Here is a 22,721-nt window from a genome sequence, read left to right on the forward strand (position 1 = left end):
TATTTTTCGAAGGCACTGTGTACACACAGGCCTGTAGGTGACCCAGGCTTCACAGGTGGAAAGTAGTGTGACAATGCAGACGGCTTGATACATGGCGACTTTGGTGTGGAGATCACTGTTTTGGAAGTCCCTGCATCGGAGTTTCCCCCGAAGGCAGCTGAGGCTAGCTTGATCCAGTTTTGAATTATGTAGTCGATGCTGCAGTCCTCCGAGAGGATGCTGCCCAGGTATTTGAATGACGGGACTATTGCCAGTGATGTGTGTTCAATGGTGAAGACATGGTGGGTGGAGGGCTGGATCTCCATTGGCAGACCACCTCTGTCTTGGTGGTGTTGATAGACAGTCCCATCCTGCTAGACTCTCACAGCCGTTACAAGGACGGACTGGAGGTCTTCCGGAGTGTGGGCCGCGAGCAAAGTCATCAGCATACTGCAGCTCAAGACCCCTCTCCATCGAAACCTTGGTGGTTGCTTGGAGCCTTCTGATGTTGAATGGGTTTCCATCCAGTCTGAAGTCCACCGCAACCCAACTGCTGTTTTCAAGCTCCTTGTGGAGAAGCTGGGTGACACATAGGAGGAAGATATTAAAGAGTACAGGTGCCAGCACACACCCCTGCCTCACACCGATGAGTACTCCAAAGGGCACTGACTCCAACCCTCCTATGGCCACCCGAGTCATCATCCCATCATGGAACTGGCAAAGGATGTTGACAAATTTGGGTAGAATCCCCCATAATAGTTCCCTGCTCAGTGTCAAGCCTTGGAGTGGTCGACGAAGGCTATGAAAGGCCTTCTCCTGGAGTTGCTGTGCCGTGAATATCATGTTGACCGTGCTCCTGTTCTTTCTGAAGCCGCATTGTGACTCTGGCAGCAGTTCTTCTGTGATGTTATTCACCAGCCTATGTAGCGTCACCTTGGCCAGGACCTTTTCAGCAACAGCAATTTTTATTTATTTTACCTTTATTTAACTAGGCAAGTCAGTTAAGAACAAATTCTTATTTTCAATGATGGCTGAGGAACAGTGGGTTAACTGCCTTGTTCAGGGGCAGAATGACAAGAAGGGATATCCCCCGGCCTTTGCCAACAGATGGACTTGTCACCCTTGTTCTTATAGATGGTTACAATATTTGCATCCCGTCACTGTTGGGGGATGATCTCCCGGTCCTAAACCTCAGTGATGTACTGGTGGAGCGTTCTGGTGCAGAAGTAACCTCCCTTCGTGATAACACCTCTTGGAAGGTTGGCGAATGGTTGAGGTCTTGAATGGGTGGACAGACAGGCAGTTCTTCCAGGATGGAGTTGTCTGCTGGAGAGCGCTGGTTGTGTAGTGCTTCAAAGTGGTCAGCCCACCTGAACAGAATCTGGTTTTGGGCCTTCAAGAGAGTCAGACCGTTGGCTGTTTTCAGGGGGGTGATTGAGCAACTTCTAGGGCCTTAGATAGATTTAGCTGTGTTGTAGAAATTGTGCATGTCGTTTTTGTCGGCATCAATTTGGATTTCCTGTGCCTTATTCGTCCACCATTCGTTCTGCAAAGCAAGCAAGGTTATTTGCACTTTCTTGCGTGATGCTCACAAATTGCTGGCGGAGGGCAGCAGATGTGGGGCTGTTGAGAGTAGCCCTGTGCGCTTTGTGCATATTGTCCAGTAAGGTTGTGTCCAAGTTCTCATCGAACCAGTCCTGATGTTTCCTACCTCTGTAGCCAATGGAGTGGGCCGCTGCCTGATAGAGCACTGAGCTGATAGATGCCCACTTCTGGTCGATGGGGTCCTCTGAACTCAGAAGAGGCTCAATCTCTCTCAGCCTTTCAGCGAGAGAGTGACGGAACTCATCCCTTACTGCAGCTTAAGACGGGTACAGTGCAGACGCCTCTTACTGGACTTCTGCAGGAGTTGGGGAGGGTATACTCACCTGCAGTTTAGCCAGTATCATATGGTGATCTGTCCAGCATTCTGCGCCCCTCATCGCACAAGTCAGCAGGACGACATTGGTGTCAGAACATCTCACTATGACGAAGTCGATCAGGTGCCAGTGTTTGGAGTGTGGGCGCATCCATTATGTTTTGTATTTGTTCTTCTGCTGGAACAAGGTGTTAGTGATGATGAGATCATGCTTGGCACATAGAGTTAGCAGTCTCATGCCATTTTCATTGACCTGGCCAACACCATGCCTACCCAGCACTCTGCTCCATATCCTGTTGTTCTGTCCCATTCCCACCCTAGCGTTGAAGGCACCCAGCAGAAAGTTCTGGTCATTCCTGGGGATGTGGTGAAGTGCCTCAACTAGTGACTGGTAGAAGCAGTCCTTTGCCTCATTTTCAGATGGTAACGTTGATGTGTATGCACTGAGAAGAGTGGCATAGTGAATCTTGCGTAGAGGGATACGGAGAGACATGAGTCTTTCACTTATGCCGACAGGTGTTTCGGTGAAGTTGGGTAAGAGGCTGTTCTTAATTGCCAGTCCCACATCGTGCTGATGTTGTTCACCCAGAGGATAACCTTTCCAGAAGGTGTAGCCTTCTCCCTCCTCTTTCCAGGGAACCTTCATCCAGGAACCTGGTCTCACTCAGGGCAGCGATGTCAATATTGTAGCCCCTTAGTTCTGCGGCAATCAAGAGCTGTTCTCAGATGGGCTCTATCGTTATTGTTGTCAGTGTCCAAAAGAGTTCTGATGTTGCCAGTTTCAGGGGAATTATTTTCTTTTGCATTTTCCGACCGCTGAGTGGAACTCCTGATAGGTGCAGTAGCCTATCCAGGAAGGAGTGAGCAGGACATTTTTAGGCCACCTTTTCTAGCCCTCTCCCCAGCTGGGGTGAGCAGTGTGGCTCCTAAATAGGCTGCTCAGTCACACAGGGCTCTGCCGAGAGCAGCTGCCACTCAAGTCCCAACTGCTGGCGATCATAATAGCTCTGTCCCACTGACATGCAGGGGTCTGATTAAGGGCCCTCTGTGCATTCACTCCTGCCCCCATCACCAGACCCCCCAATGCCACCAGGCTTTAGTAATTGAAGTATCCTAAATAGTATTTGAACCTACAGTACCAGTCAAAAGTTTGGACCCACCTACTCATTCAAGGGTTTTTCTTTATTTTTACTATTTTCTACATTGTAGAATAATAGTGAAGACATCTAAACTCCCGAGTTTCGCGGCGGTCTAAGGCATTGCATCTCAGTGCTAGAGGCGTCACTACAGACACCCTGGTTTGAATCCAGGCTGTATCACAACCGGCCATGATTGGGAGTCCCATTGGGCGGCGCACAATTGTCCCAGCGTTGTCCAGGTTTGGCCGGTGTAGGCATCACTGTAAATAAGATTTTGTTCTTAAATGACTTGCCTAGTTAAATAAATAAATGTAAAAGATATTAAATTAAAACTATGAAATAACACATGGAATCATGTAGTAATCAAAAAAAGTGTTAAACAAATCAAAGTATTTTTTATATTATTTAAAGTAACTCCCCTTTACCTTGATTACAGCTTTCACACTCTTTGCATTCTCTCAACCAGCTTCGTGAGCAATGCTTTTCCAAAAGTCTTGAAGGAGTTGCCAAATAAGCTGAGCACTTGTTGGCTGCTTTTCCTTCACTCTGAGATGTCTGTTATTTATTTGGGCTGCAATCAGAGGTGCAGTTAACTCTAATGAACTTATCCTCTGCAGCAGAGGTAATTTTGGGTCTTCCTTTCCTGTGGCGGTCCTCATGAGAGCCAGTTTCATCATAGCGCTTGATGGTTTTTGCAAATGCACTAGAAGAAACTTTAAAAGTTCTTGACATGTTCCGGATTGACTGACCTTCATGTCTTAAATTAATGATGGACTGTCATTTCTCTTTTCTAATTTGAGCTGCCATAAAGGCAAAGGGTGGATTTTGAAAAATCTCCAATATAAAATATATTTTCATTTGTTTCACACTTTTTTGGTTACTACATAATTCCATATGTGTTATTTCATAGTTTTTATGTCTTCACTATTATTCTACAATGTAGAAAATAATAAAAATTAAGAAAAACCCTTGAATGAGTAGGTGTGTCCAAACTTTTGACTGGTACTGTAGGTCTAACACACAACCACACACACACACACAGTTTTGAGCTCCCATACCCTGGCTCTGTCTCTTGTCTCTCCACTGGTGCAAGGCGGTGCTTGTGCTGTCAATCTCTCTCTTGGCCGTGTTCACGCCCTCCGTCAGCTCCCGGAGGCGGGCGCAGCGCTCCAGCAGCACCACCTTGTTCTCCTTCAGGATGCGGTTGATCTCGCTGCCCCGCTCTGCCTTGAAGTCCTCAAAGGCCTCTGCCTTAGGGGGAGGGGAGCTGGAGGGGAGAAACATTAGATCAGACATGTTGGACCTGTGCATAGAATAACACGTGTAATATACAGGACAGATGCTGTATAAAGGGACATAGGTGTGTGTATACTCAGTCCTAAGGGGTTCCTGTGGTCCTTGAGGCTCCTGGCTCTGGGGGTCATGCTTGCGACCCTCACGGTCTCTCTGGACCGGGTTCACAGATTCCACTGGCTTCCCTGGACCAGGACTCCTTCCTTCCACAGCCTCCTTCCTCCCCTGGCTGGACAGTCACAGTTGGGGGGGGGGGGGGGGGGGGGGGGGTTACATTAAGATGGTCTTGACACTGGCTTTCAATGAGAAGGGAAGGATTTGACAGTGATGTTACTCAGGACACTGACCTTGCTAGCTCTTTAGTCTTAATGGCTTTGGTCCTGCCTGGAGACAGGAGCCGAATGTGCCTCTCTGATGGAACTGCCAGCCCCACCCCAAACCCATGGCCCTCCACCACGCCCACCGTGCCTTGGGAGCCCCGTGACTATGACACAAAGTAACAACAGCATTCGTTTAAAAACTGTATGAACAACTTAAGCCTTTTGGCTAGGTCAACGTTACGGAAAATGAGAACTGGTTTGCAATTGGCCCTCCTGCTTAAACAATATAAACAAATTCCCCACTGACATATGCAAGAGGTTTGAAGCAGCACCATCTTGGTGGCCACTGGTCCAAGCATCAGGCAGAGACTAACCTTGGCTGCAGTGGAGCCAGCTGTACTCTGGGCTTTCTCCACCAGAGTGTAGTTCTGACACAGCTGGTCCTTCACCTTCTGCTCCTGCTGCCTGTTCAATACACAACACTTAACACATATGCCAAACTGACCTCAACACCCATAACATAAACTGATCCCATCATTGGTTGCCTGGTGAGAGTTACTCACACTGCAGGTAGAACTTTTCCTGTAGGCAGAGATCTAGTATTAGCTTAATCTCCCCAATCCTGACCTTAACCATGAGTGGGAAATGTGTCAAATTGTCCTTAGATCAGCATCTAGGGACTCAGTTACTCACTGCACGGCCTGCTTGAACTGGGCAAACACTTCCTGGATCTGCCTGATGCTCACAATCTGTGGAGAGAAGTCAGACATGGGGGAGATAAAACAGTATGAAAATCAGCCATGCTAGAAGAAGTTCGCTCCATGACAGTGACCCATCGACAATCCCTCCACCACAGCCTTTCTGAACTGCCTCAGTGCCCTTGCAACAGTAGAAGACCATCGTCTAAGTCTAGACATGCCACCGCCAGAACCCTACATTTGTTTTGTTTTTAAAGCGTCAGATTCTCTTTGAAATGAAAAGCGCTGTAGAAATAATGGTTTATTTGAAGTTGAAGGATACAGTTTTAGTCATGACCAGAGGGATACCGTTTTAGTTATTACACTGTGCCTTATAACCATATGTGGCGTGATAGTCTCCGCCATGTGACCCATTTGTTGTGTGTATGAACTCACATGTATGTGTAAGTGATAGGTGCACACACACACTACATGTTCATGTTTTTAAATGTATGTAAATTGTAAAGTATTTTGTCTGCAATGTATTTTTCGTTACGTGTCGGACCCCAGTAAGACTAGCTGTCGCTAATGGGGATCGTAATAAATCATATCAAAAATCCATCTCTCTACTGGGAGAGAATGTTAGTCTCAGGGGGTTCTCACGTTGATCTCGTCCAGGCTGCCCTCCAGATACATCCGCACCTGACTCTGGATCTCCGCGACCTGGGTCTCTGACAGCGTGTCGTAGGACATGCCCATGCGGTTAGCCTGCACACAATCACATACCCTGGTCTTATTCTCTAATAAAACCATAGCCTGGGTCTAAGACCTGTTTGTGTTGTCTCGCCAAACAACTCTGGGACTCAGGCTAAACCAAGCAATACTTAATACTTCAACATTGAACTCTTCTTTTCTTCCTTGAGGTTACTCACCAGTGTGTTGTGAATGCTGAGCTCCTGTTTCAGCAGCTGGATCTCCTTCTCCAGCTTCCTGACCTGGAGCTACACAAAAACAACACACATCCAATCAGATCTGGAGCTACACAAAAACAACACACATCCAATCAGATCTGGAGCTACACAAAAACAACACACATCCAATCAGATCTGGAGCTACACAAAAACAACACACATCCAATCAGATCTGGAGCTACACAAAAACAACACACATCCAATCAGATCTGGAGCTACACAAAAACAACACACATCCAATCAGATCTGGAGCTGCACAAAACAACACACATCCAATCAGATCTGGAGCTGCACAAAACAACACACACATCCAATCAGATACCATTCAACCCTGGCTAATCACTGCACATGTCTTGCCCCCATAACAATACAGTTATCAATACAATACCAGTACTTCAGTTTCTACAATGCTGTTCATCTGTAGGCAGTGTTATCGTCAATGTATAACCTTTACAAAAAACAATCCTACAGGATTCCTTCAAGGTACAAATGACCTTCGAAACAGGTTTTCGAAAGGAATATAATCAATGGACAAACAATCAATACGATATAGAGTTATAGTAATTAATCCGCTTTCATAATCCAAATGTGTTCTGGTGTGTGAAGTTGAGGTATAATCTCACCACTGGGTCGGTGTGTTCGTTGACAACAGGGTCCATCTGCACACACTTCATCCTGCTGGCGAAGCGCAGTGTGGACAGCTACGGTAGAGACAGAGCAGATCACACATCACAGGTCTCCACTTTACTCTAGGAAACGACACTAAACTAGGACTACAGGAAGAAGCCGTTCTCACACAGCTCCATACTTACTGTCTCTTCTATCTGAGAAGCCTCTCCATAGATGTTGGCCACCAGCACTGTGTTGCAGTTCCCACCTATAGAGATGAGAGCGGATTATATTGATTGTATGACTACCACTCCCAGACAGCCCAAGAAATTGCTCTTGCTAAGAAGCTGTCTGTGTTTCTTTTTGACCATTGTGATTGAAAACAAATCACAGTAAGGTACTTCATTGTTACTCAGACATTATATGATATTAAGATACAAACAGCTGCACTGGGCCTTTAAATCACTTGGACTACAAATTGATAACTTGACCATTGCTCTCATCTCTGTGCTGATTTGCCACCCCCCCCCCCCCCCCCCCAGTCTCTGTGGGTTTGGCTCACCTAATGAGTCCTTGAGGGCGTGGGTGAGTTTGGTCTGTCTGAAGGGGACGTGGTCCCTACGTCGGTCTGCCAGGGCCAGGATGGCCTGCTCCAGGAACGACAGGGACTTATTGATGTACATGGCCTCCTTCAGCACCTGGCCCCCTGACTGGTCACAGAGAGGAGAACACAGTTGGACATGGGGGTTAGTGCTAAGAACTGGCAGGAACTGGGGGGTTTTGTCATGAAAACTTGAAATCCACACGTTGCAATAAATACATAAACTGTCAAAAATAACACTATGAGAAAAAGTCAGGTATGAAACTCACTCCGGTTTTGCCCAGCCTTTCTGACCCGGCTAAGTCCACCAGATTCAGTTTGGAAGTGACATACTTTGCATCGGACAGAGTACGGGAGCGAGACTGTAAAACACAAATTGATAACATAAATTGACACATTACAGAACTATAGGATGGCTGCCACACTGTACACACTGCAATATACAAGACATTATACAATACATTAATAAGGCTGGAGAAAATGCAGTGAAGCAGTGAGTTGTGTCTAAGCCATCCTTACCTCAATGTGGACAGTGAGAATGCAGTGAGATCTGGAGGAGTGCTTGTTCAGGGCATGAGCTCCGATGATGCGATTCATCTCTCCCTGAATGTAGAGCAAAGAAGACCCTTCGTCACACAAATATCCATCACCTGTCCAGATGTACAACACTTCAGATGCACAACATACAGGTATATATTATTTTTTCTCCCCAATTTCGTGGTATCCAATTGGTAGTTACAGTCTTGTCCCATCGCTGCAACTCCCGTAAGGACTCGGGAGAGGTGAAGGTCGAGAGCCGTGCGTCCTCCGAAACACAACACAACCTAACCAAGCCGCACTGCTTCTTGGCACAATGCCCACTTAACCTGGAAGCCAGCCGCACCAATGTGTTGGAGGAAACACTGTGCACCTGGTGACCGTAGCGTGCACTGCGCCTGGCCCGCCACAGGAGTCCCTAGTGTGCTATGGGACAAGGACATCCCTGCCCCTTGGTTCTCCCGGTCACTGCCGGCTGCGAAAACCCAGAATCTCTAGTGGCACAGCTAGCACTGCGATGCAGTGCCTTAGACCACTGCGCCACTCGGGAGGCTTACATACAGGTATTTAGCACTCACCTCAAAGAGCAGGTTAAGGGCCGCCTCCTCGCTGTGGACGGGGTGCAGGGACAGCCCCCTGACTGATACCCCTCCCCCTGCCTCCTCCACCACCGCCATGCCCCCTGGCCCTACCCCTGGGCAACCCCGTACAGACGCCAGCAGATCCACCAGAGTCTCATTGTAGATCTCCAGGAAGGACAAGTGGACACTGAAGGCGTGGTCCGAACGCTGCTCCACCTCACAGAACACCTGATCAGAGAGACCAGGGTGAGAAGAACAGAAAATGTGTGTGGAGACAGAAAAGCCATTCACTTTGGTCCATTAGACTTGGGCAGGGAAAAAAACTGGTAGCCAATGTAATCCAGGGTTGAATGACTTCAAGTGTGTCACGTGGCGTAAATTATTGGTAAGTGTCGGGTGACATAAGTTGTCCTGGTCTACCTCCTGTAGGGCCCGAGGAATGATCCCTCTCTGTTTGTAACTCTCTGTGGCTCCAGTCATGGTGTACGTCTTTCCTGCTCCCGTCTGCCCAAAACACATCACAGTGCCTAAGAGTAAAACAAGCAAGATTTCAGGGTGGGGGGGGAAAGGTTTCACCTCAGTTCTGCCATGCAGCCAGAAAAACAAACTACCTAGCCTGTGTACCCAGCTGACTGTTTCTGCATTCAACATTCGCTACATTCTTGCATTGCCATTGGCTTTGAGCAGAATCAGACTGGTATACAATCAAACTATGACCATGGTAGTGTAAAACATAGGGACAGAGTTAGCCTACCATTGTACCCCTCCAGGGCTCCCAGCACCACCCCTCGCCCAACGCGGCCATATACCTCCTCCTGGGACACATCATGCAGCACCCCATCCAGCCGGAACGACCAGGAGCTCAGCTGGTTGTTCACCACTCCCTTCCTGGAGTCCTTCCTCTGGTGGACACTTACTGTCTGAGAGATCATCACACAGATAGCCATGTTGAAGCAATTAGAATAATCTGCTCATCAACTCCTTCAACAAACTAACCTGTTTAAGGGTTAATGATGTGGTTTGAGATCAATTTGATATGTCTCATTTATGCATATTAAGGCTGTGTTATTTTAAATGAATGACAGAATCTGTCATTTCAACAACCTATAACCTAAAACCTTGCCACATTGTTTAGTAACATTCGTTAAGTTACTCACCACTCTCAAATTCAGAGTTAAAAATGTCACGTTTACATAATGCAAATGAGATTGGAGGGGAAACTGCAGCACTACACTGTAAAACATACCTGTCCGTCTGGTAGGTATTCAATGAGCTCTTGAGCAAAATTAGCAGTCGGTCGGCTTCGAATTAACACCCTCACTTCACTGCCGGGGTGGACAATCATCATGGCACTTCTAGAACGACAACAGGTCCGAAGCAAAAGTCATGCATGTTGTGGGCCACCTAGCTAAGTTAGCTAGCTACTGTTAGATACCAACTTAAGAACTTAGGCAAAAACGTATCTACTTACAGGTATTTTTTGCTCATTTGTAAACATCAAACGTGTTTGTCTAGCTAGTAAATAAATCAGCTGTTTAGTGGCTTGTGTAGACGAAATCAAAATGTTCCCATATGTTGACATCTATTGTCATGGAAACAGTGGGCGTGTTTGTGGGATCCTGCATGAGAGACACAGAAATGGAATGAGTAGAAAAGTCCAGGCCTGGATGTCAAAATATTAAAAGCATCAATTCACGTTTTACAATTCTAGATTCAAATCAATTTCATTCCAAGGATGTTTTTTTTCTTCAATTCCAATTCAGACAGTCGAAATTCCTATTCCATTCCAAAAAGTATGGTTTTTCCAATTAAATTCCAATTCCATTCCAAGGTTGGTTCTTTTTCAATTCCAATTCAATTCCATGTAAATTCTCCACTTCATCTTCAAATTTCAGAATTGAATTGGAATTTCAAATTAAATTGGAATTGACCCCAACCCTGGAATCCAGTCTATTTATGCCATTGCATGTATAGTGGCAAGAAAAAAGCATGTGAACAATTTGGAATTACCTGGGTTTCTGCATAAATCTTTACATACAATTGGATCTGATCTTCATCTAAGTCACAACAATAGACAAACTCAATGTGCTTAAACTAATGACACACAAATTATTGTATTTTTTCTTGTCTATATTGAATACGACATTCCACAGTGTAGGTTGTAAAAAGTATGTGAACCCCTAGGCTAATGACTTCTCCAAAAGCTAATTAGAGTCAGGAGTCAACTAACCTGGAGTCAAATCAATGAGACGAGATTGGAGAATTTGATTAGAGCTCCCCTGCCCATAAAAAACACTCACAAGATTAGAGTTTGTTATTCACAAGAAGTATTGCCTGATGTGAACCATGCCTCGAACAAAAGAGATCTCAGAAGACCTAAGATTAAGAATTGTTGCCTTTCATAAAGCTGGAAAGGGTTACAAAATTATCTCTAAAAGTCAGTCCACGGTAAGACAAATTGTCTATAAATTGAGAAATTTCAGCACTGTTGCTATTCTCCCTAAGACTGGCCTTGGAAGGACTGCAAGAACACAGCGCAGAATGCTCAATGAGGTTAACCCAGCATACTTCCACAATCAAGGGGAGAGAAACTCAGACCTGTTCCATGACCAAATTATTGTACTCACGATATTGAATATATTCATATTTTTTGCTTACTGCATACTATTTAGTATGTTCTAAATAGTATAAAGTATTGTTAGTACATTTAGTAAGCAGTAGGCTGGAAAGACTTTTGACACAGCCCTGATAACCTGTATAGCTCCACTCCACAATGGCACGATTGTGAAGGTGTGCAGTGCAGTTACTGCCTTTTAGATTCATACCCATGAATGTTTACACAGTGCGATTGCATCTAATAAAAAAAGTGTATAATACATAATGTATATAACACATCGGGCGACATTTTTGTGTTGGTTCTAGATCTATGATGTTATGGGGCTATTTTGCTTCCACTGGTCCTGGGGCCCTTGTAAAGGGCAACGGCATCATGAACTTTACCCAGTACTTGGACATTTTAGCTCAAAACTTGGTTGCCTCTGCTAGGAGGCTGAAACTTAAAAAAGACAATAACCCCAAACACACATCAAAATCCACAAAGAACTGAACCCATAAACGTAACGGACATATACCAGGAGCTGTGCCAGGCCCGCCACGTCTGTTGACTCATCCAGCTGTAACACATAGAATTCACTGGCTTGTATACAAAGCAGTAATTGTTTCAAAACATCTAATGCCATGTCACTGATGCGTCATGAAACAGTTTAATTTAATGAAGGCATTGTCTGTATATGTTTTTGGCCTTTTCCCCCAGCATTGTCCCAGATATATCTGCGGCAGCAGGAAGAATAACGTCCTCCACAATAGTGTGAGGCTTGCCTGTCCTAGCCACTCCGTAGCTCACCATATAAGACTCTTATAGACCCTTCTTATTGATGGTATTTGTTGCTTTTATACATGTCTTACTACTCGAAAGTCGTCTTTATTCTCGCTCAAAAAACTCCCGTGGCTTATTTTTCAAATTGTCATGTTTCTTTTCTAAATGTCTGCGCAAGAGTGACGGTTTCCCGCGAGAGAGGTTAATGTGATTGGATGTTCATTATTTGACTAGGCTACCTGTGTTTGACATTGTGTTTTTATTTCGCCAAACACTATATGGTTTAATTTTAACCTCACCCAAATGTATAGCCCCGTTGGAAAATATAAATGTACTGTTTGAAAATGTGAAATGTTATATTTTATTTTTTAAATGTGAATCACATTTTTATTTGGCGTACCCACGACGGCATTGCGTGTGTACCGCAGTTTGGGAATACCTGTTCTACACCAACAAAAGGAACATAAAACTCGACATCCCAAATATGATCTGGCTAAAAGTTCTTAAATCAGTTATAGAACCCATTGCCCTCTATGGTTGTGAGGTCTGGGGTCCACTTACCAACCAAGAATTCACAAAAAAATATATATATCTACAACCACCTAAAAAGGAAGCAACTCCTACACATTCCACCACAAAGCCCTCACCAAAAGAGAGATGAACCTAGAGAAGAGTCCCCTCAGCTGGTTCTGGGGCTCTGTTCACAAAACACAAACAGACCCCACAGAGCAACACAATTAGACCCAACCAAATTATGAGAAAGAGAAAAGATAACTATTTGACACACTGGAAGGAATCAACCAAATACCTGAGCAAATTGGAATGCTATCTGGTTTTACACAGTGGCAGAATACCTGACCACATGACTGTCACAAAATTAAGAAAATCCTTGACTATATAGACCCAGTGAGCATAGCCTTGCTTTTGAGAGAGGCCGCCATAGGCAGACCTGGCTCTCCGGAGACAGGCTATGTGCACACTACCCACAAAATGAGGTGGAAAATGAGCTGCACTTCCTAACCTCCTGCCAAATGTATGACCACATTAGAGATACATATTTCCCCACAGATCACAGACTGACAAAGAATTGGAAAACAAATCAAACATTGATTTACACCCATATCTGTTAGGCAAAATACCACAGTGTGCAATCACAGCAGCAAGATTTCTGTCCAGTTGCCATGAGAAAAGGGCAACCGGTGGAGCACCAATATTTATCTGTTTATTTACTATTCGTCCTTCAACCACGTGCACATTGCTAAAACAATGATAATATAATGCTTGAAATGTTTATATTTTTTAAACCTTTGTGAAGGAAATGCTTACTCTTCATTTCTAAATGTTTTTTGTTGATATTGTTTTGAGTCTTCTCACTTTTCTTTATTTCACTTGCTTTGGCAATGTACACATTTTTCCCGTGCCAATAAAGTCCCTTTGAATTTAATTTAATTGGAGAGAGAGAGAACCAGTCTATATTTCCATTTGTAAGGCTGTGTTTGCCCCAGCTGTTGCATCATTAGATAAGAGCTTGTGGCTGTTTGAGAGAGGGAGGACTTATCTTACCATAGAGCCCCACAGTGGAGGTGTCATAATACCCATAAAACCTAGCGGTCAAACAGGGAAATGGTTCCAATAATTTTTTCACCATTCATTTTCCCCCAATGGCGATTTTGGAAACACTTCAAATAAGGGCTGTGCTTCGTGTAGGCTTACCCTGGCATGACGTTTTGATAACCATGTAAATCTCTCTCGGACAAGGTGACTTTTATCAATATATTTGGTTCTATTTACTCTCAGATTCGAAAATGCTAAATAGCATCAAAGTAGACATCATGCAAAACTACAAATCCCTGCACGTCATCTCTAGCTGACACCTTTGCTAAAAGGTATTGTGTCAATTTAAAACTTGCAAAAGACAGTTCACAGAATTTTTGATTCAGCAGTCTCATCCAGATCATCATGGCATTTGTAGTTCTTTATGATAGCCATATTAGCATTTCATTTTTGTGTGGTAAATACAGGTGAATATATTGATAAACGACACTTAGAGAGATTTACACGGTTGTCAAAACACCACACCAGGGTAAGCCTACACAAAACACAGCCCTTATTTGAAGTGTTTCTAAAATCGCCTTTGGGGGAAAATGAATGGTGTAAAAACGATTGGAACCATTTCCCTGTTTGACCGCGAAGTTTTATGGGTATTATGACTCATACAGTGGTACTCTATTACCAGATATAAGGTGAGAGGAACCATAGAACATAAAATGCAGGACAGCGGGGAGGTGAAATTCAGTCAGGTTGTGTAGAGAGATCAGGCCCTAAGCCTGTTTATTTTTCTCCATGTCTCTGACCTGGTTTTTTATTTATTTACAATATCTAATATCTACATATTTAATCTAGAGCTATGCTCATCTCGATTTGAAAAAGAGTCCCCCAAAAGGTTGCAGGGCATGAATAAACTGGTCATGAACTTTGGCTGTATCTTCTGTTTTTAATTCCCTATATGGTAAGTGTTGTATAATGGTAACAAAAGGGAGGAAGTTGTGTTGAGCAGGATGAGATTAGGTCATACAGGAAGGCCAGAAACTACCTGCCCTACAGGACACCTACAGAACCCGATGTCACAGGAAGGCCAAAAAGATCATCAAGGACATCAACCACCTGAGCCACTGCCTGTTCACACCGCTACCATCCAGAAGGCGAGGTCAGTACAGGTGCATCAAAGCTGGGACCGAGACTGAAAAACAGCTTCCATCTCAAGGCCATCAGACTGTTAAACAACCATCACTAACACAGTGAGGCTGCTGCCTACATACAGACTTGAAATCATTGGCCACTTTAGTAAATGGATCACGAGTCACTTTAATAATGTCACTTTAATAATGTTTACATATCTTGCATTCCTCATCTCATATGTAGATGCTGTATTTTATACCATCTATTGCATCTTGCCTATGCCGCTCAGTCATTGCTCATCCATATATTTATGTATTCTTATTCCTTTACTTAGATTTGTGTGTATTCGGTAGTTGTTGTGGAATTGTTAGATTACTTGTTAGATATTACTGCACTGTCGGAACTAGAAGCACAAGCATTTCGCTACACTCGCAATAACATCTGCTAACCATGTGTACGTGACTAATAAAATGTGTTTTGATTTTATTTAACTTCTTTAAAATGTATATGAAAACATGATACTGGAATGTGTGAGTGTGATGGGTGTGTATGGTAGAGGAAACTGTTGAGCATGTTGAATTGTTTAATTACATTGTGTACTCTGATTTAGATCGGGGCTTAATTTTATTAGAAAAACAGGAGTTAATGGGTAACATACAGTAAGTGGCGTAGGTAGGCTGGGACCGGCCTCACACTCCAGTACAGTAGGTGGCGGTGCATGCACCTTTCAGTTGATTTAAAGAATAAGTAGCACCTAGTTTCCTGTTCCTTAAACACGGATCCGTAGTGACAGCAAAATAACAATACATTCTCTCAACTATCCCTTTCCTCCCCAAAATGTCTAAACTACAGCAGATCAATGTATTTCTCAACGAAAAATTAACAGCAGTTCCTTCGGAGATATCCGTGTTAGTAAAAAAAACGATCGCAGAGCACCAGGAAGAAATCTCCCGTTTGAAACGGGCGAATGCACGTCTACGAAGACTGCTGGATTTGGTTTTCAAACCAGAGATAAAGTTGCATAGATTAGCAGGTTTGTGACTACGTCTCTCTATTTGACATTCATTTTACATTGTAGCCTAAGTATAGTCATTTAAAATGGAGGGGTTTTGAGTAGTACATAATTTCGCCTAGTCATACACAGTTGCGGCCAAATTACAATTCCGTCCGGCAGATGGCGCTATTATTCCTATTACGTGGATTAGCCTGCTGCATACATTCCAGTTGGATTCAGATGACAGACTCGTGTCCCTCGGCGCCGTCTCGTACATAAAACATCCCCCATTTAGGCTGCAAGGCGTCGATTTCCTGCTTAAATAACAACAAATGATTGGAACCCACAAACTAGTACTTGGTTGCTCAGTTTTTAGATTATGCACGTTAAGGCCGCCTGGTCTGCGAACATCAAAACGCCTGCGTCTCAGATGGAACGTGTGAGCGCCACCTGCAGATGTTTATTGGTCGCGTGAGTCCTTAGCTATGTTCAAGTGTGCTATGCCAAAGATTGGATATACTGACAAGATATCTCTCCGCCCAAACAATGGAAGTCGTTGTCCACAAAGCGGCACGGCGGGCTCTCTCATTAATGTATTCCTTTTTTGAATATTCGAGGAGGGTTGTTAACGTCAACCGCCTATATTCAATCTAGAGATACGTTATGTTACTAGTCTCATGCCATCAATATGCATAACCATCTGCTGGATGGAAAGAGATTTTCCACAGAGTTGGGCCTCTCGCTTCATCTCTGGTCCAGGGCGTTACGTTAACCACGGTTACTTGTGCAGCTAGCTCGAGCAAAGATTTTTATCACTAAACCAAGATAGACCACAGCCTGTCGTTTCCAATGGGAACAAATGAGCCATAGTGGGCAGAACAAGCAAGGAGGGGGGCAGAGCTAAGCACGAACTAGCGAGATCCTATTGGCGCGTTCTAGCATCATCTGCATATTTCCGTTAGGGAACGCCGACTCAAGTGCGCCTGTCAAATAACTAAATTCGTCTTTGCTCTTCTTCTAAACAAAATATTTTTAAAGACTTTGGCAAATGATAGCGTCTACAAACTTTAGTACACTCTGTTCAGATTTTAGTTTTGGAAACAGAAAACTGTATTGAGATCAAATGTTTCATCGATGAGAAAATTTGCAGAATGTAGGCCAAAATCCATTTCGTTCCATCTTCTCCCCCTGCACGCAAGTGAGCTTCCTCTCACCATATTTGGTGGTGAGTGGAACCGCCAAGCAGATGCTTCACATTTATACATTAGGTGAAATATGTCTCATTGTTATATCTGTGGCAAGAGTACACACAGAGAATGATAGAGGCCAAAAGACCATATTAGCATGGCCAGCGCCATTGAGGGCTTCCACCATTTTAATGTAGTCAACTGGGTGGGACTTTCAACTTCATTGGCTGATCCCTTCGCTGGGAGCGAAGTGAAAAATACTTGTTTAGTCGGTTCTCTCAATCTAAAAGGCACAACATTCATTTGAGCCAATGTCATAAGTAGTTGAACATGTTATTACTACAACCTTGTGAAAGTGACAAACTGACAACTTTATATCTAAGGAGTGCCTTTGATTTGATGACCTGCGCATGCGAGACGATCGTTAGACTCGATTACGTGTTTCTATGCAGGAGTTTAGCAAGCCAACGTCGCCATGACATTGCCTACAAGCGTGATCGGGGATTTCTATTGTAGAAGCACTTTCTGCCTATGTTCATACTGTACTGTCTTTGGCGGTAACACACCATCTTCTCTGGCACCATTCGACCTGTCTGAGCTCGTATGCCTCAGAGCGTCTGTGTCCCGAGACGTTATCTGCTGTAGTCAGACCATATTGAAGACAACTTGCAGACAAATGCTTCTCATTACCATCAATGAGCTTGCTTCACCTTTCTAATAGCAATCTGTCCCAGTCTTCAAAAGCAAACTGCTCTAATTCTTTCATGTTTGAGGGGTGCCCTCCACCAACTGCTTTTGTGGAAATTAGGGGAATTATCTAAGAAAAGTGTAACGTGCCAATATACACTGAGTGTACGAAACATTAGGAACACCTGCTCTTTCCATGACAGACTGACCAGGTGAATCCAGGTGAAGGCTATGATCCTTTATTGATGTCACTTGTTTAAATCCACTTCAATCAGTGTAGATGAAGGGGAGTAGACACGCTAAAAAAATCATTTTTAAGCCTTGACAATTGAGACATGGATTGTGCCATTTAGAGGGTGAATGACACAATTGAGACATGGATTGTGCCATTTAGAGGGTGAATGGGCAAGACAAAAGATTGAGGTGCCTTTGAACGGGTATGGTAGTAGGTGCCAGGTGCACTGGTTTGAGTGTATCAAGAACTGCAACGATGCTGGGGTTTTCACACTCAACAGTTTTCCGTGTATATCAAGAATGGTCCACCACCCAAAGCCAACTTGACAACTGTGGGAAGCATTGGAATCAACATCGGCCTGCATCCCTGTCCATGCCCCGATGAATTGAGGCTGTCTTGAGTGCAAAAGGGGGTGCTACTCAGTATTAGGAAGGTGTTCCTAATGTTTTGTATATTTGGCTGCAACTGTAGCTACTGACTAAAAGAACAATGTGAGATGTTAGCTCTGCTAGCTAGCCAATTATCTGCTCAATAATACTGAAATTACAATATATGATTTTGGTATATATTGATTGATATATATATATGTGGTTTTAGGGTCGTTCCATTTTATTGCCATCACTTTTTGACCACACACCTTTTGATTTGAACAAAGCTTTCCATATTTGCCCATGGTATCTTTTATCCAACATATCATACTGAAACAGGAGTGGTCAAAAAATGACTTTTTGGACCTGAATGACAAAACATTTAGGAGATGGAGATGCTCCTAGTTGACCTGGTCAAAAAGTGATTCAAATCAAAGTGATTGTCAATCTTTTTCTATATTTTAGGCCATTTTGTCTTAAATTTGAATGAGTATTTTACTGTTGCAGCACACATTTTGATAGCATACTGTGTGCTGAGTTACAGTTTCAGGATATACCATTGTACATGCATTCAAGTTAATTCACGCTGAAATGACTATCATACATGTTTAGCCAGCCTGGTCTCAGAGCATTTCATATTATTCTTTATGATAAATCAGAGACACTTCAATTAGTATGATATCTTACATTTTATATGGTATGGTTTCATTTATATGATATGTTACGAATTAGCAAAACGTAGAATATGTTACAAATTTGCAAAACGTATGACATGTTACGAATTCCAATTTTTGTTGTGGCTAATGTTAGCTGGGTATTAAGGGTTGGAGTTAGGTTTAACTGTTAGAGTTAGCTAACATGCTAAGTAGCTAAAAAAAAGTAGTAAGTAGTTGAAAAGTTGCTAATTAGCCAAAAAGCTAAAGTTGTCTGTGATGAGATTCGAACCTTTGGGTTGCTAAACGATTTGCGTTATTTATTTATTTTTTCCTTAAGTAGCCTTCTGTCTTATGTAACCATACCAAACGTCCCGGATTTAGGTTTACTATGTTACGTCTTTTCATCAAATTTCATCCTTTCTTACCCCCAGACCTCCAGTTGCTCACTCTCACTGAAGAGGAGGTTAACCCTGAGCAGCAGCACTGTGAGCAGGAATGGAGCGCCAGTCTGGGGCTGCAGGAGTCTAATGCTGAAGAGTCTATATGGAACTCTATCGACATAACTGTAGAGAACCGCACAGAATCTGATGGCGTGAGCTACAGCGAGTCCGAATCAACCAGTGACTACGAGCCCCCCTCTGACAGTGACAACAGTGAACGTGATCATGTAAATGTGGAGAATAGAATACAATTGTCAGGGTTAAAGCCTCTTAAATCAAAGCGAGGAAGAGGACGGCCAAGGAAAGAAACCGGGGCGTTGCCTGATTTAAAATGTGACGTGTGCATAAAATGTTTTGCGACAGCAAGTGGTCTGAGAAGGCATCTGCAAAATTGGCACAGCGAAGCGAGACCAATAGTACTGCCAAGGAAAGAAACCAGTGAGTTGTCGGATCTGAAATGTAATGTTTGCGGAAAATGCTTGGCGACGGCACGTAGTCTGAAAAGGCATCTGCAACTCAGGCACAGTGAAGAGAGGCCATACATGTGCGACACATGTGGACAATGTTTCGCCTTGAACCGCTACCTGATCCGGCACATGAAGATTCACGCTGATGAGAGACAACATTGCTGCACCAAATGTGGCAAACGTTTCTTTCACAAGGAAAGTCTGAACAATCATATGGTTAATATTCACACAGGGCTGGTTTTTAAATGTGATTTCTGTGGAAAATGCTTGTCAACAAAAGGTCGTCTGAAACTGCATCGGCAAAATCACACTGGGGAGAAATCCCATCCTTGCAAAGAATGTGACAAAGCATTCGACTGCGAGTCTGGCTTGATAAAGCATATGAGGACTCACACAGGGGAGAAACCGTTTCAGTGTAAAGAATGTGGCAAATGCTTTGGCGAGAAGGGAAGCCTGACAAAGCATATGATGACTCATACACAGGAGAAACCACATCGCTGCAACGAATGTGGCAGATGCTTCAATCTAAAGGGAAACCTGACCGTGCATATGAGGACACATACAGGGGAGGGAGTTCAATGTCATTTGTGTGGAACTTACTTGAAGTTAGCATCAAGTTTGAAGAGACATCTGCGAACTCACAGAAGAAATATTCACAAAGACTAAGAACACGTAACAATGCACTTTGTGTTAAATGGAACGTAGAAGTATCAAGAGGACAGCTCTCAGATCACTGCTCTTGGGTACAGTCTGCCATTTGGAAATCTGTTCAATGGTCATTTTAAGAGACGTTACACTTTCAAGTTCAAGTTTGTCAGATGTCAAGGAGCTAGGTCAGTCCGTGCCTGCGTTCTGATTTGTCATATTAAACATTGAAACGGTTTAGGCCTATTGGCTTATGAAATGAATTTATTAAATGTTATGTGTTGTGAGGAGAAACGGATGTTAGTTTGTCAGACGCCGACATTCAATTGGTTTTGGGCACGCCAAATCTTTGCTTGAAGCTCTGCTAATTTACTTTGTCTAATCATGCTTTTGCTTATTCATTTTACCATTCAAATGCACATGTTTTGGTTATGTTAAAGGTAGACATTGTTTGCAAACTTACCTGGTAAGGGTCATTTGAAAGGAGAATTGTTTGTTCTGCTCTCATGCTCCCAGCCTGGTCTCATAGACTAGACGTAACATAGTAAACGTAACCCTTTAACGTAACTCCTAACCCAGCAAGCCAGCTAGCTAACATTAGCTGCCTAGCTAAAGTTAGCCACACCAAATTGGAATTTGTAACACATACATTTAGCAAATTCGTAACATATTGTACATTTTGCAAATTCTCATATTATACAAAAGGTATGATGGACATCCACAAATGAATACATACCATACGAAACGTAACATACTAAATGAAGTGTTGCGGATTTACGTACAGAATATTACAAAATGCTCAGAGACCAGGCTGATGATCCGTTGCATCTGGAGGTGTGTCCAACAGAGCAGCACTACTTACCCTGTGTTACTGGGTTCTGTAATGTGGTTGAATCCCGGGGGGGAGAAATGTTACACAAATCTATTATATGCTTTATGCAAACACAGTTATTGAAGTGTGTGTGTGTATTTATGAATTGTCAATGTGATTACCTTCTTATGGTTATTGATCATTTCATTAATGTATTTTGACCATTTAGTTGTGATCGATCAAAAGTGGTACATTCCAAGGTGAGGCTTGAGGGACTTGTACTTAAACCTTGCCATTTCATTGTTGGCCAGACAGAGACAGGGCTAGGGTTCCATGCTGGCCGTAGGGGACGCACTTTTCACAGCACTTTGATACAAAGTGATTTTCGTAGCAGGTTAGGAGAGCATTTTCTCTAACCCTAACCTCAATCTCCTAACCTGCTGCGGAAAAGTCACGTCGGTGTCGTAAAAAGTGATTCCCGCTTGCATAAACCAGGCATGATGGAGGCATGGTTTATTTTGAGCTCTCCACTTATTTGATTTGCCCCCAGTTTGTTTCCTCGTTTTGTTATTTTCCGTTGTACATATGTAAAGAGTGTACAGTTTGCCAACTACTCTAGGTCACTGTAAATAAACATCCACCCCTGGACATTGCGCTGCTACTTCTTGTCTGCTTCCTCCCTGAAACCTCCACCTATAGGGGAGCCTCCGTTACATCAGACATTATCAGAACTCTAACCGGATAAACCAAGTTTTTGTAGATCTAGCTATATGCCTTCACTCCAAATTAATGGAAAATATAACAATCAAATCAAACCAGGGAAACCAGGAAATTATGGTGCTGATATTTTCCATTCATTTGGGATTGAGGTATATAGTTGGATCTAACACAGCAGATTGCCTGAGATGTTGACATATCTCAACATTAGTCAACTTTTCAGTTCAGCGAAATGTCACTTTAATTTCTAATAAATAGAATGTGTTATGATTGAGTGACACAGGACAGCTAGGCTACTGGCATAAGTCTGTTCACAAAGCTCTAATGGTGTGTGATGTGGTAGCAATGTTGCTATTTAAGGATTATCAGGTTGAAAACATGTTTTCCTTAGTCTTACATGGTTACTTTATTGGAATAACATTAATTTGTATCCACTGTTTTTGAATCACTGCAGAGTTGTTTCTCATTCCAGTCACCTCTTTGGTCACGTTAGTGTGGGTAAAAAAAAAATATATATATATATATATATTGACAAATAGTGCATCCCACAATGCAGGCGATGTTCAGTAAAATATCAATATCATATGTTCATACCGGCGACGGTCCTTACCTGTGAGTGTTCTGCTCGAACAACTCGAGGGTGACATGTAATCCAGCACGCAAACAAAACTTGTGGGAGTTGTAGTTCACATGATACTTTTTTTTTTACTTTCTGAGATGTCTTACTGCTTGAGCATCACATTTTTTTATAACAGGCATCGACTATAAATTAATCCACATTTTATTTTAGATATAGGCCTATCTAAAATGACCCCGTTTTTCATGAATTGGATT

At 43.2% G+C, this 22,721-nt stretch overlaps 1 protein-coding gene and 1 long non-coding RNA gene across 2 annotated transcripts in view; one reads left to right on the top strand and one right to left on the bottom strand.

Moving 5' to 3' along the window:
• kif9 (kinesin family member 9) overlaps positions 1-10,234 on the bottom strand; it is a 17,484-nt gene extending 7,250 nt beyond the window's left edge. Inside the window, exons 1-17 of the mRNA XM_082970700.1 lie at positions 10,097-10,234; positions 9,872-9,980; positions 9,380-9,545; positions 9,046-9,152; positions 8,623-8,853; positions 8,027-8,110; positions 7,777-7,869; positions 7,469-7,616; positions 7,110-7,174; positions 6,921-6,998; positions 6,259-6,327; positions 5,990-6,094; positions 5,343-5,398; positions 5,024-5,114; positions 4,677-4,813; positions 4,409-4,558; positions 4,095-4,303 (exon numbers count right to left, since the gene is read on the bottom strand). Coding sequence (XP_082826826.1) covers positions 4,095-4,303; positions 4,409-4,558; positions 4,677-4,813; positions 5,024-5,114; positions 5,343-5,398; positions 5,990-6,094; positions 6,259-6,327; positions 6,921-6,998; positions 7,110-7,174; positions 7,469-7,616; positions 7,777-7,869; positions 8,027-8,110; positions 8,623-8,853; positions 9,046-9,152; positions 9,380-9,545; positions 9,872-9,980; positions 10,097-10,113 — 1,915 coding nt within the window. The 5' untranslated portion in view covers positions 10,114-10,234. The remainder of the gene's footprint in view (positions 1-4,094; positions 4,304-4,408; positions 4,559-4,676; positions 4,814-5,023; positions 5,115-5,342; positions 5,399-5,989; positions 6,095-6,258; positions 6,328-6,920; positions 6,999-7,109; positions 7,175-7,468; positions 7,617-7,776; positions 7,870-8,026; positions 8,111-8,622; positions 8,854-9,045; positions 9,153-9,379; positions 9,546-9,871; positions 9,981-10,096) is intronic.
• A 4,915-nt stretch (positions 10,235-15,149) lies between these two features.
• LOC106590183 (uncharacterized) lies at positions 15,150-21,818 on the top strand. The gene is made up of 2 exons (XR_014383072.1): positions 15,150-15,713; positions 19,239-21,818. It is a non-coding gene; the product is annotated as an uncharacterized LOC106590183 (long non-coding RNA).
• The last annotated feature ends 903 nt before the right edge of the window (positions 21,819-22,721 follow it).

This window comes from Salmo salar, chromosome 29 (assembly GCF_965601325.2).
Source record: "Salmo salar chromosome 29, fSalSal1, whole genome shotgun sequence".
In the NCBI taxonomy this organism is placed as follows: domain Eukaryota; kingdom Metazoa; phylum Chordata; class Actinopteri; order Salmoniformes; family Salmonidae; genus Salmo; species Salmo salar.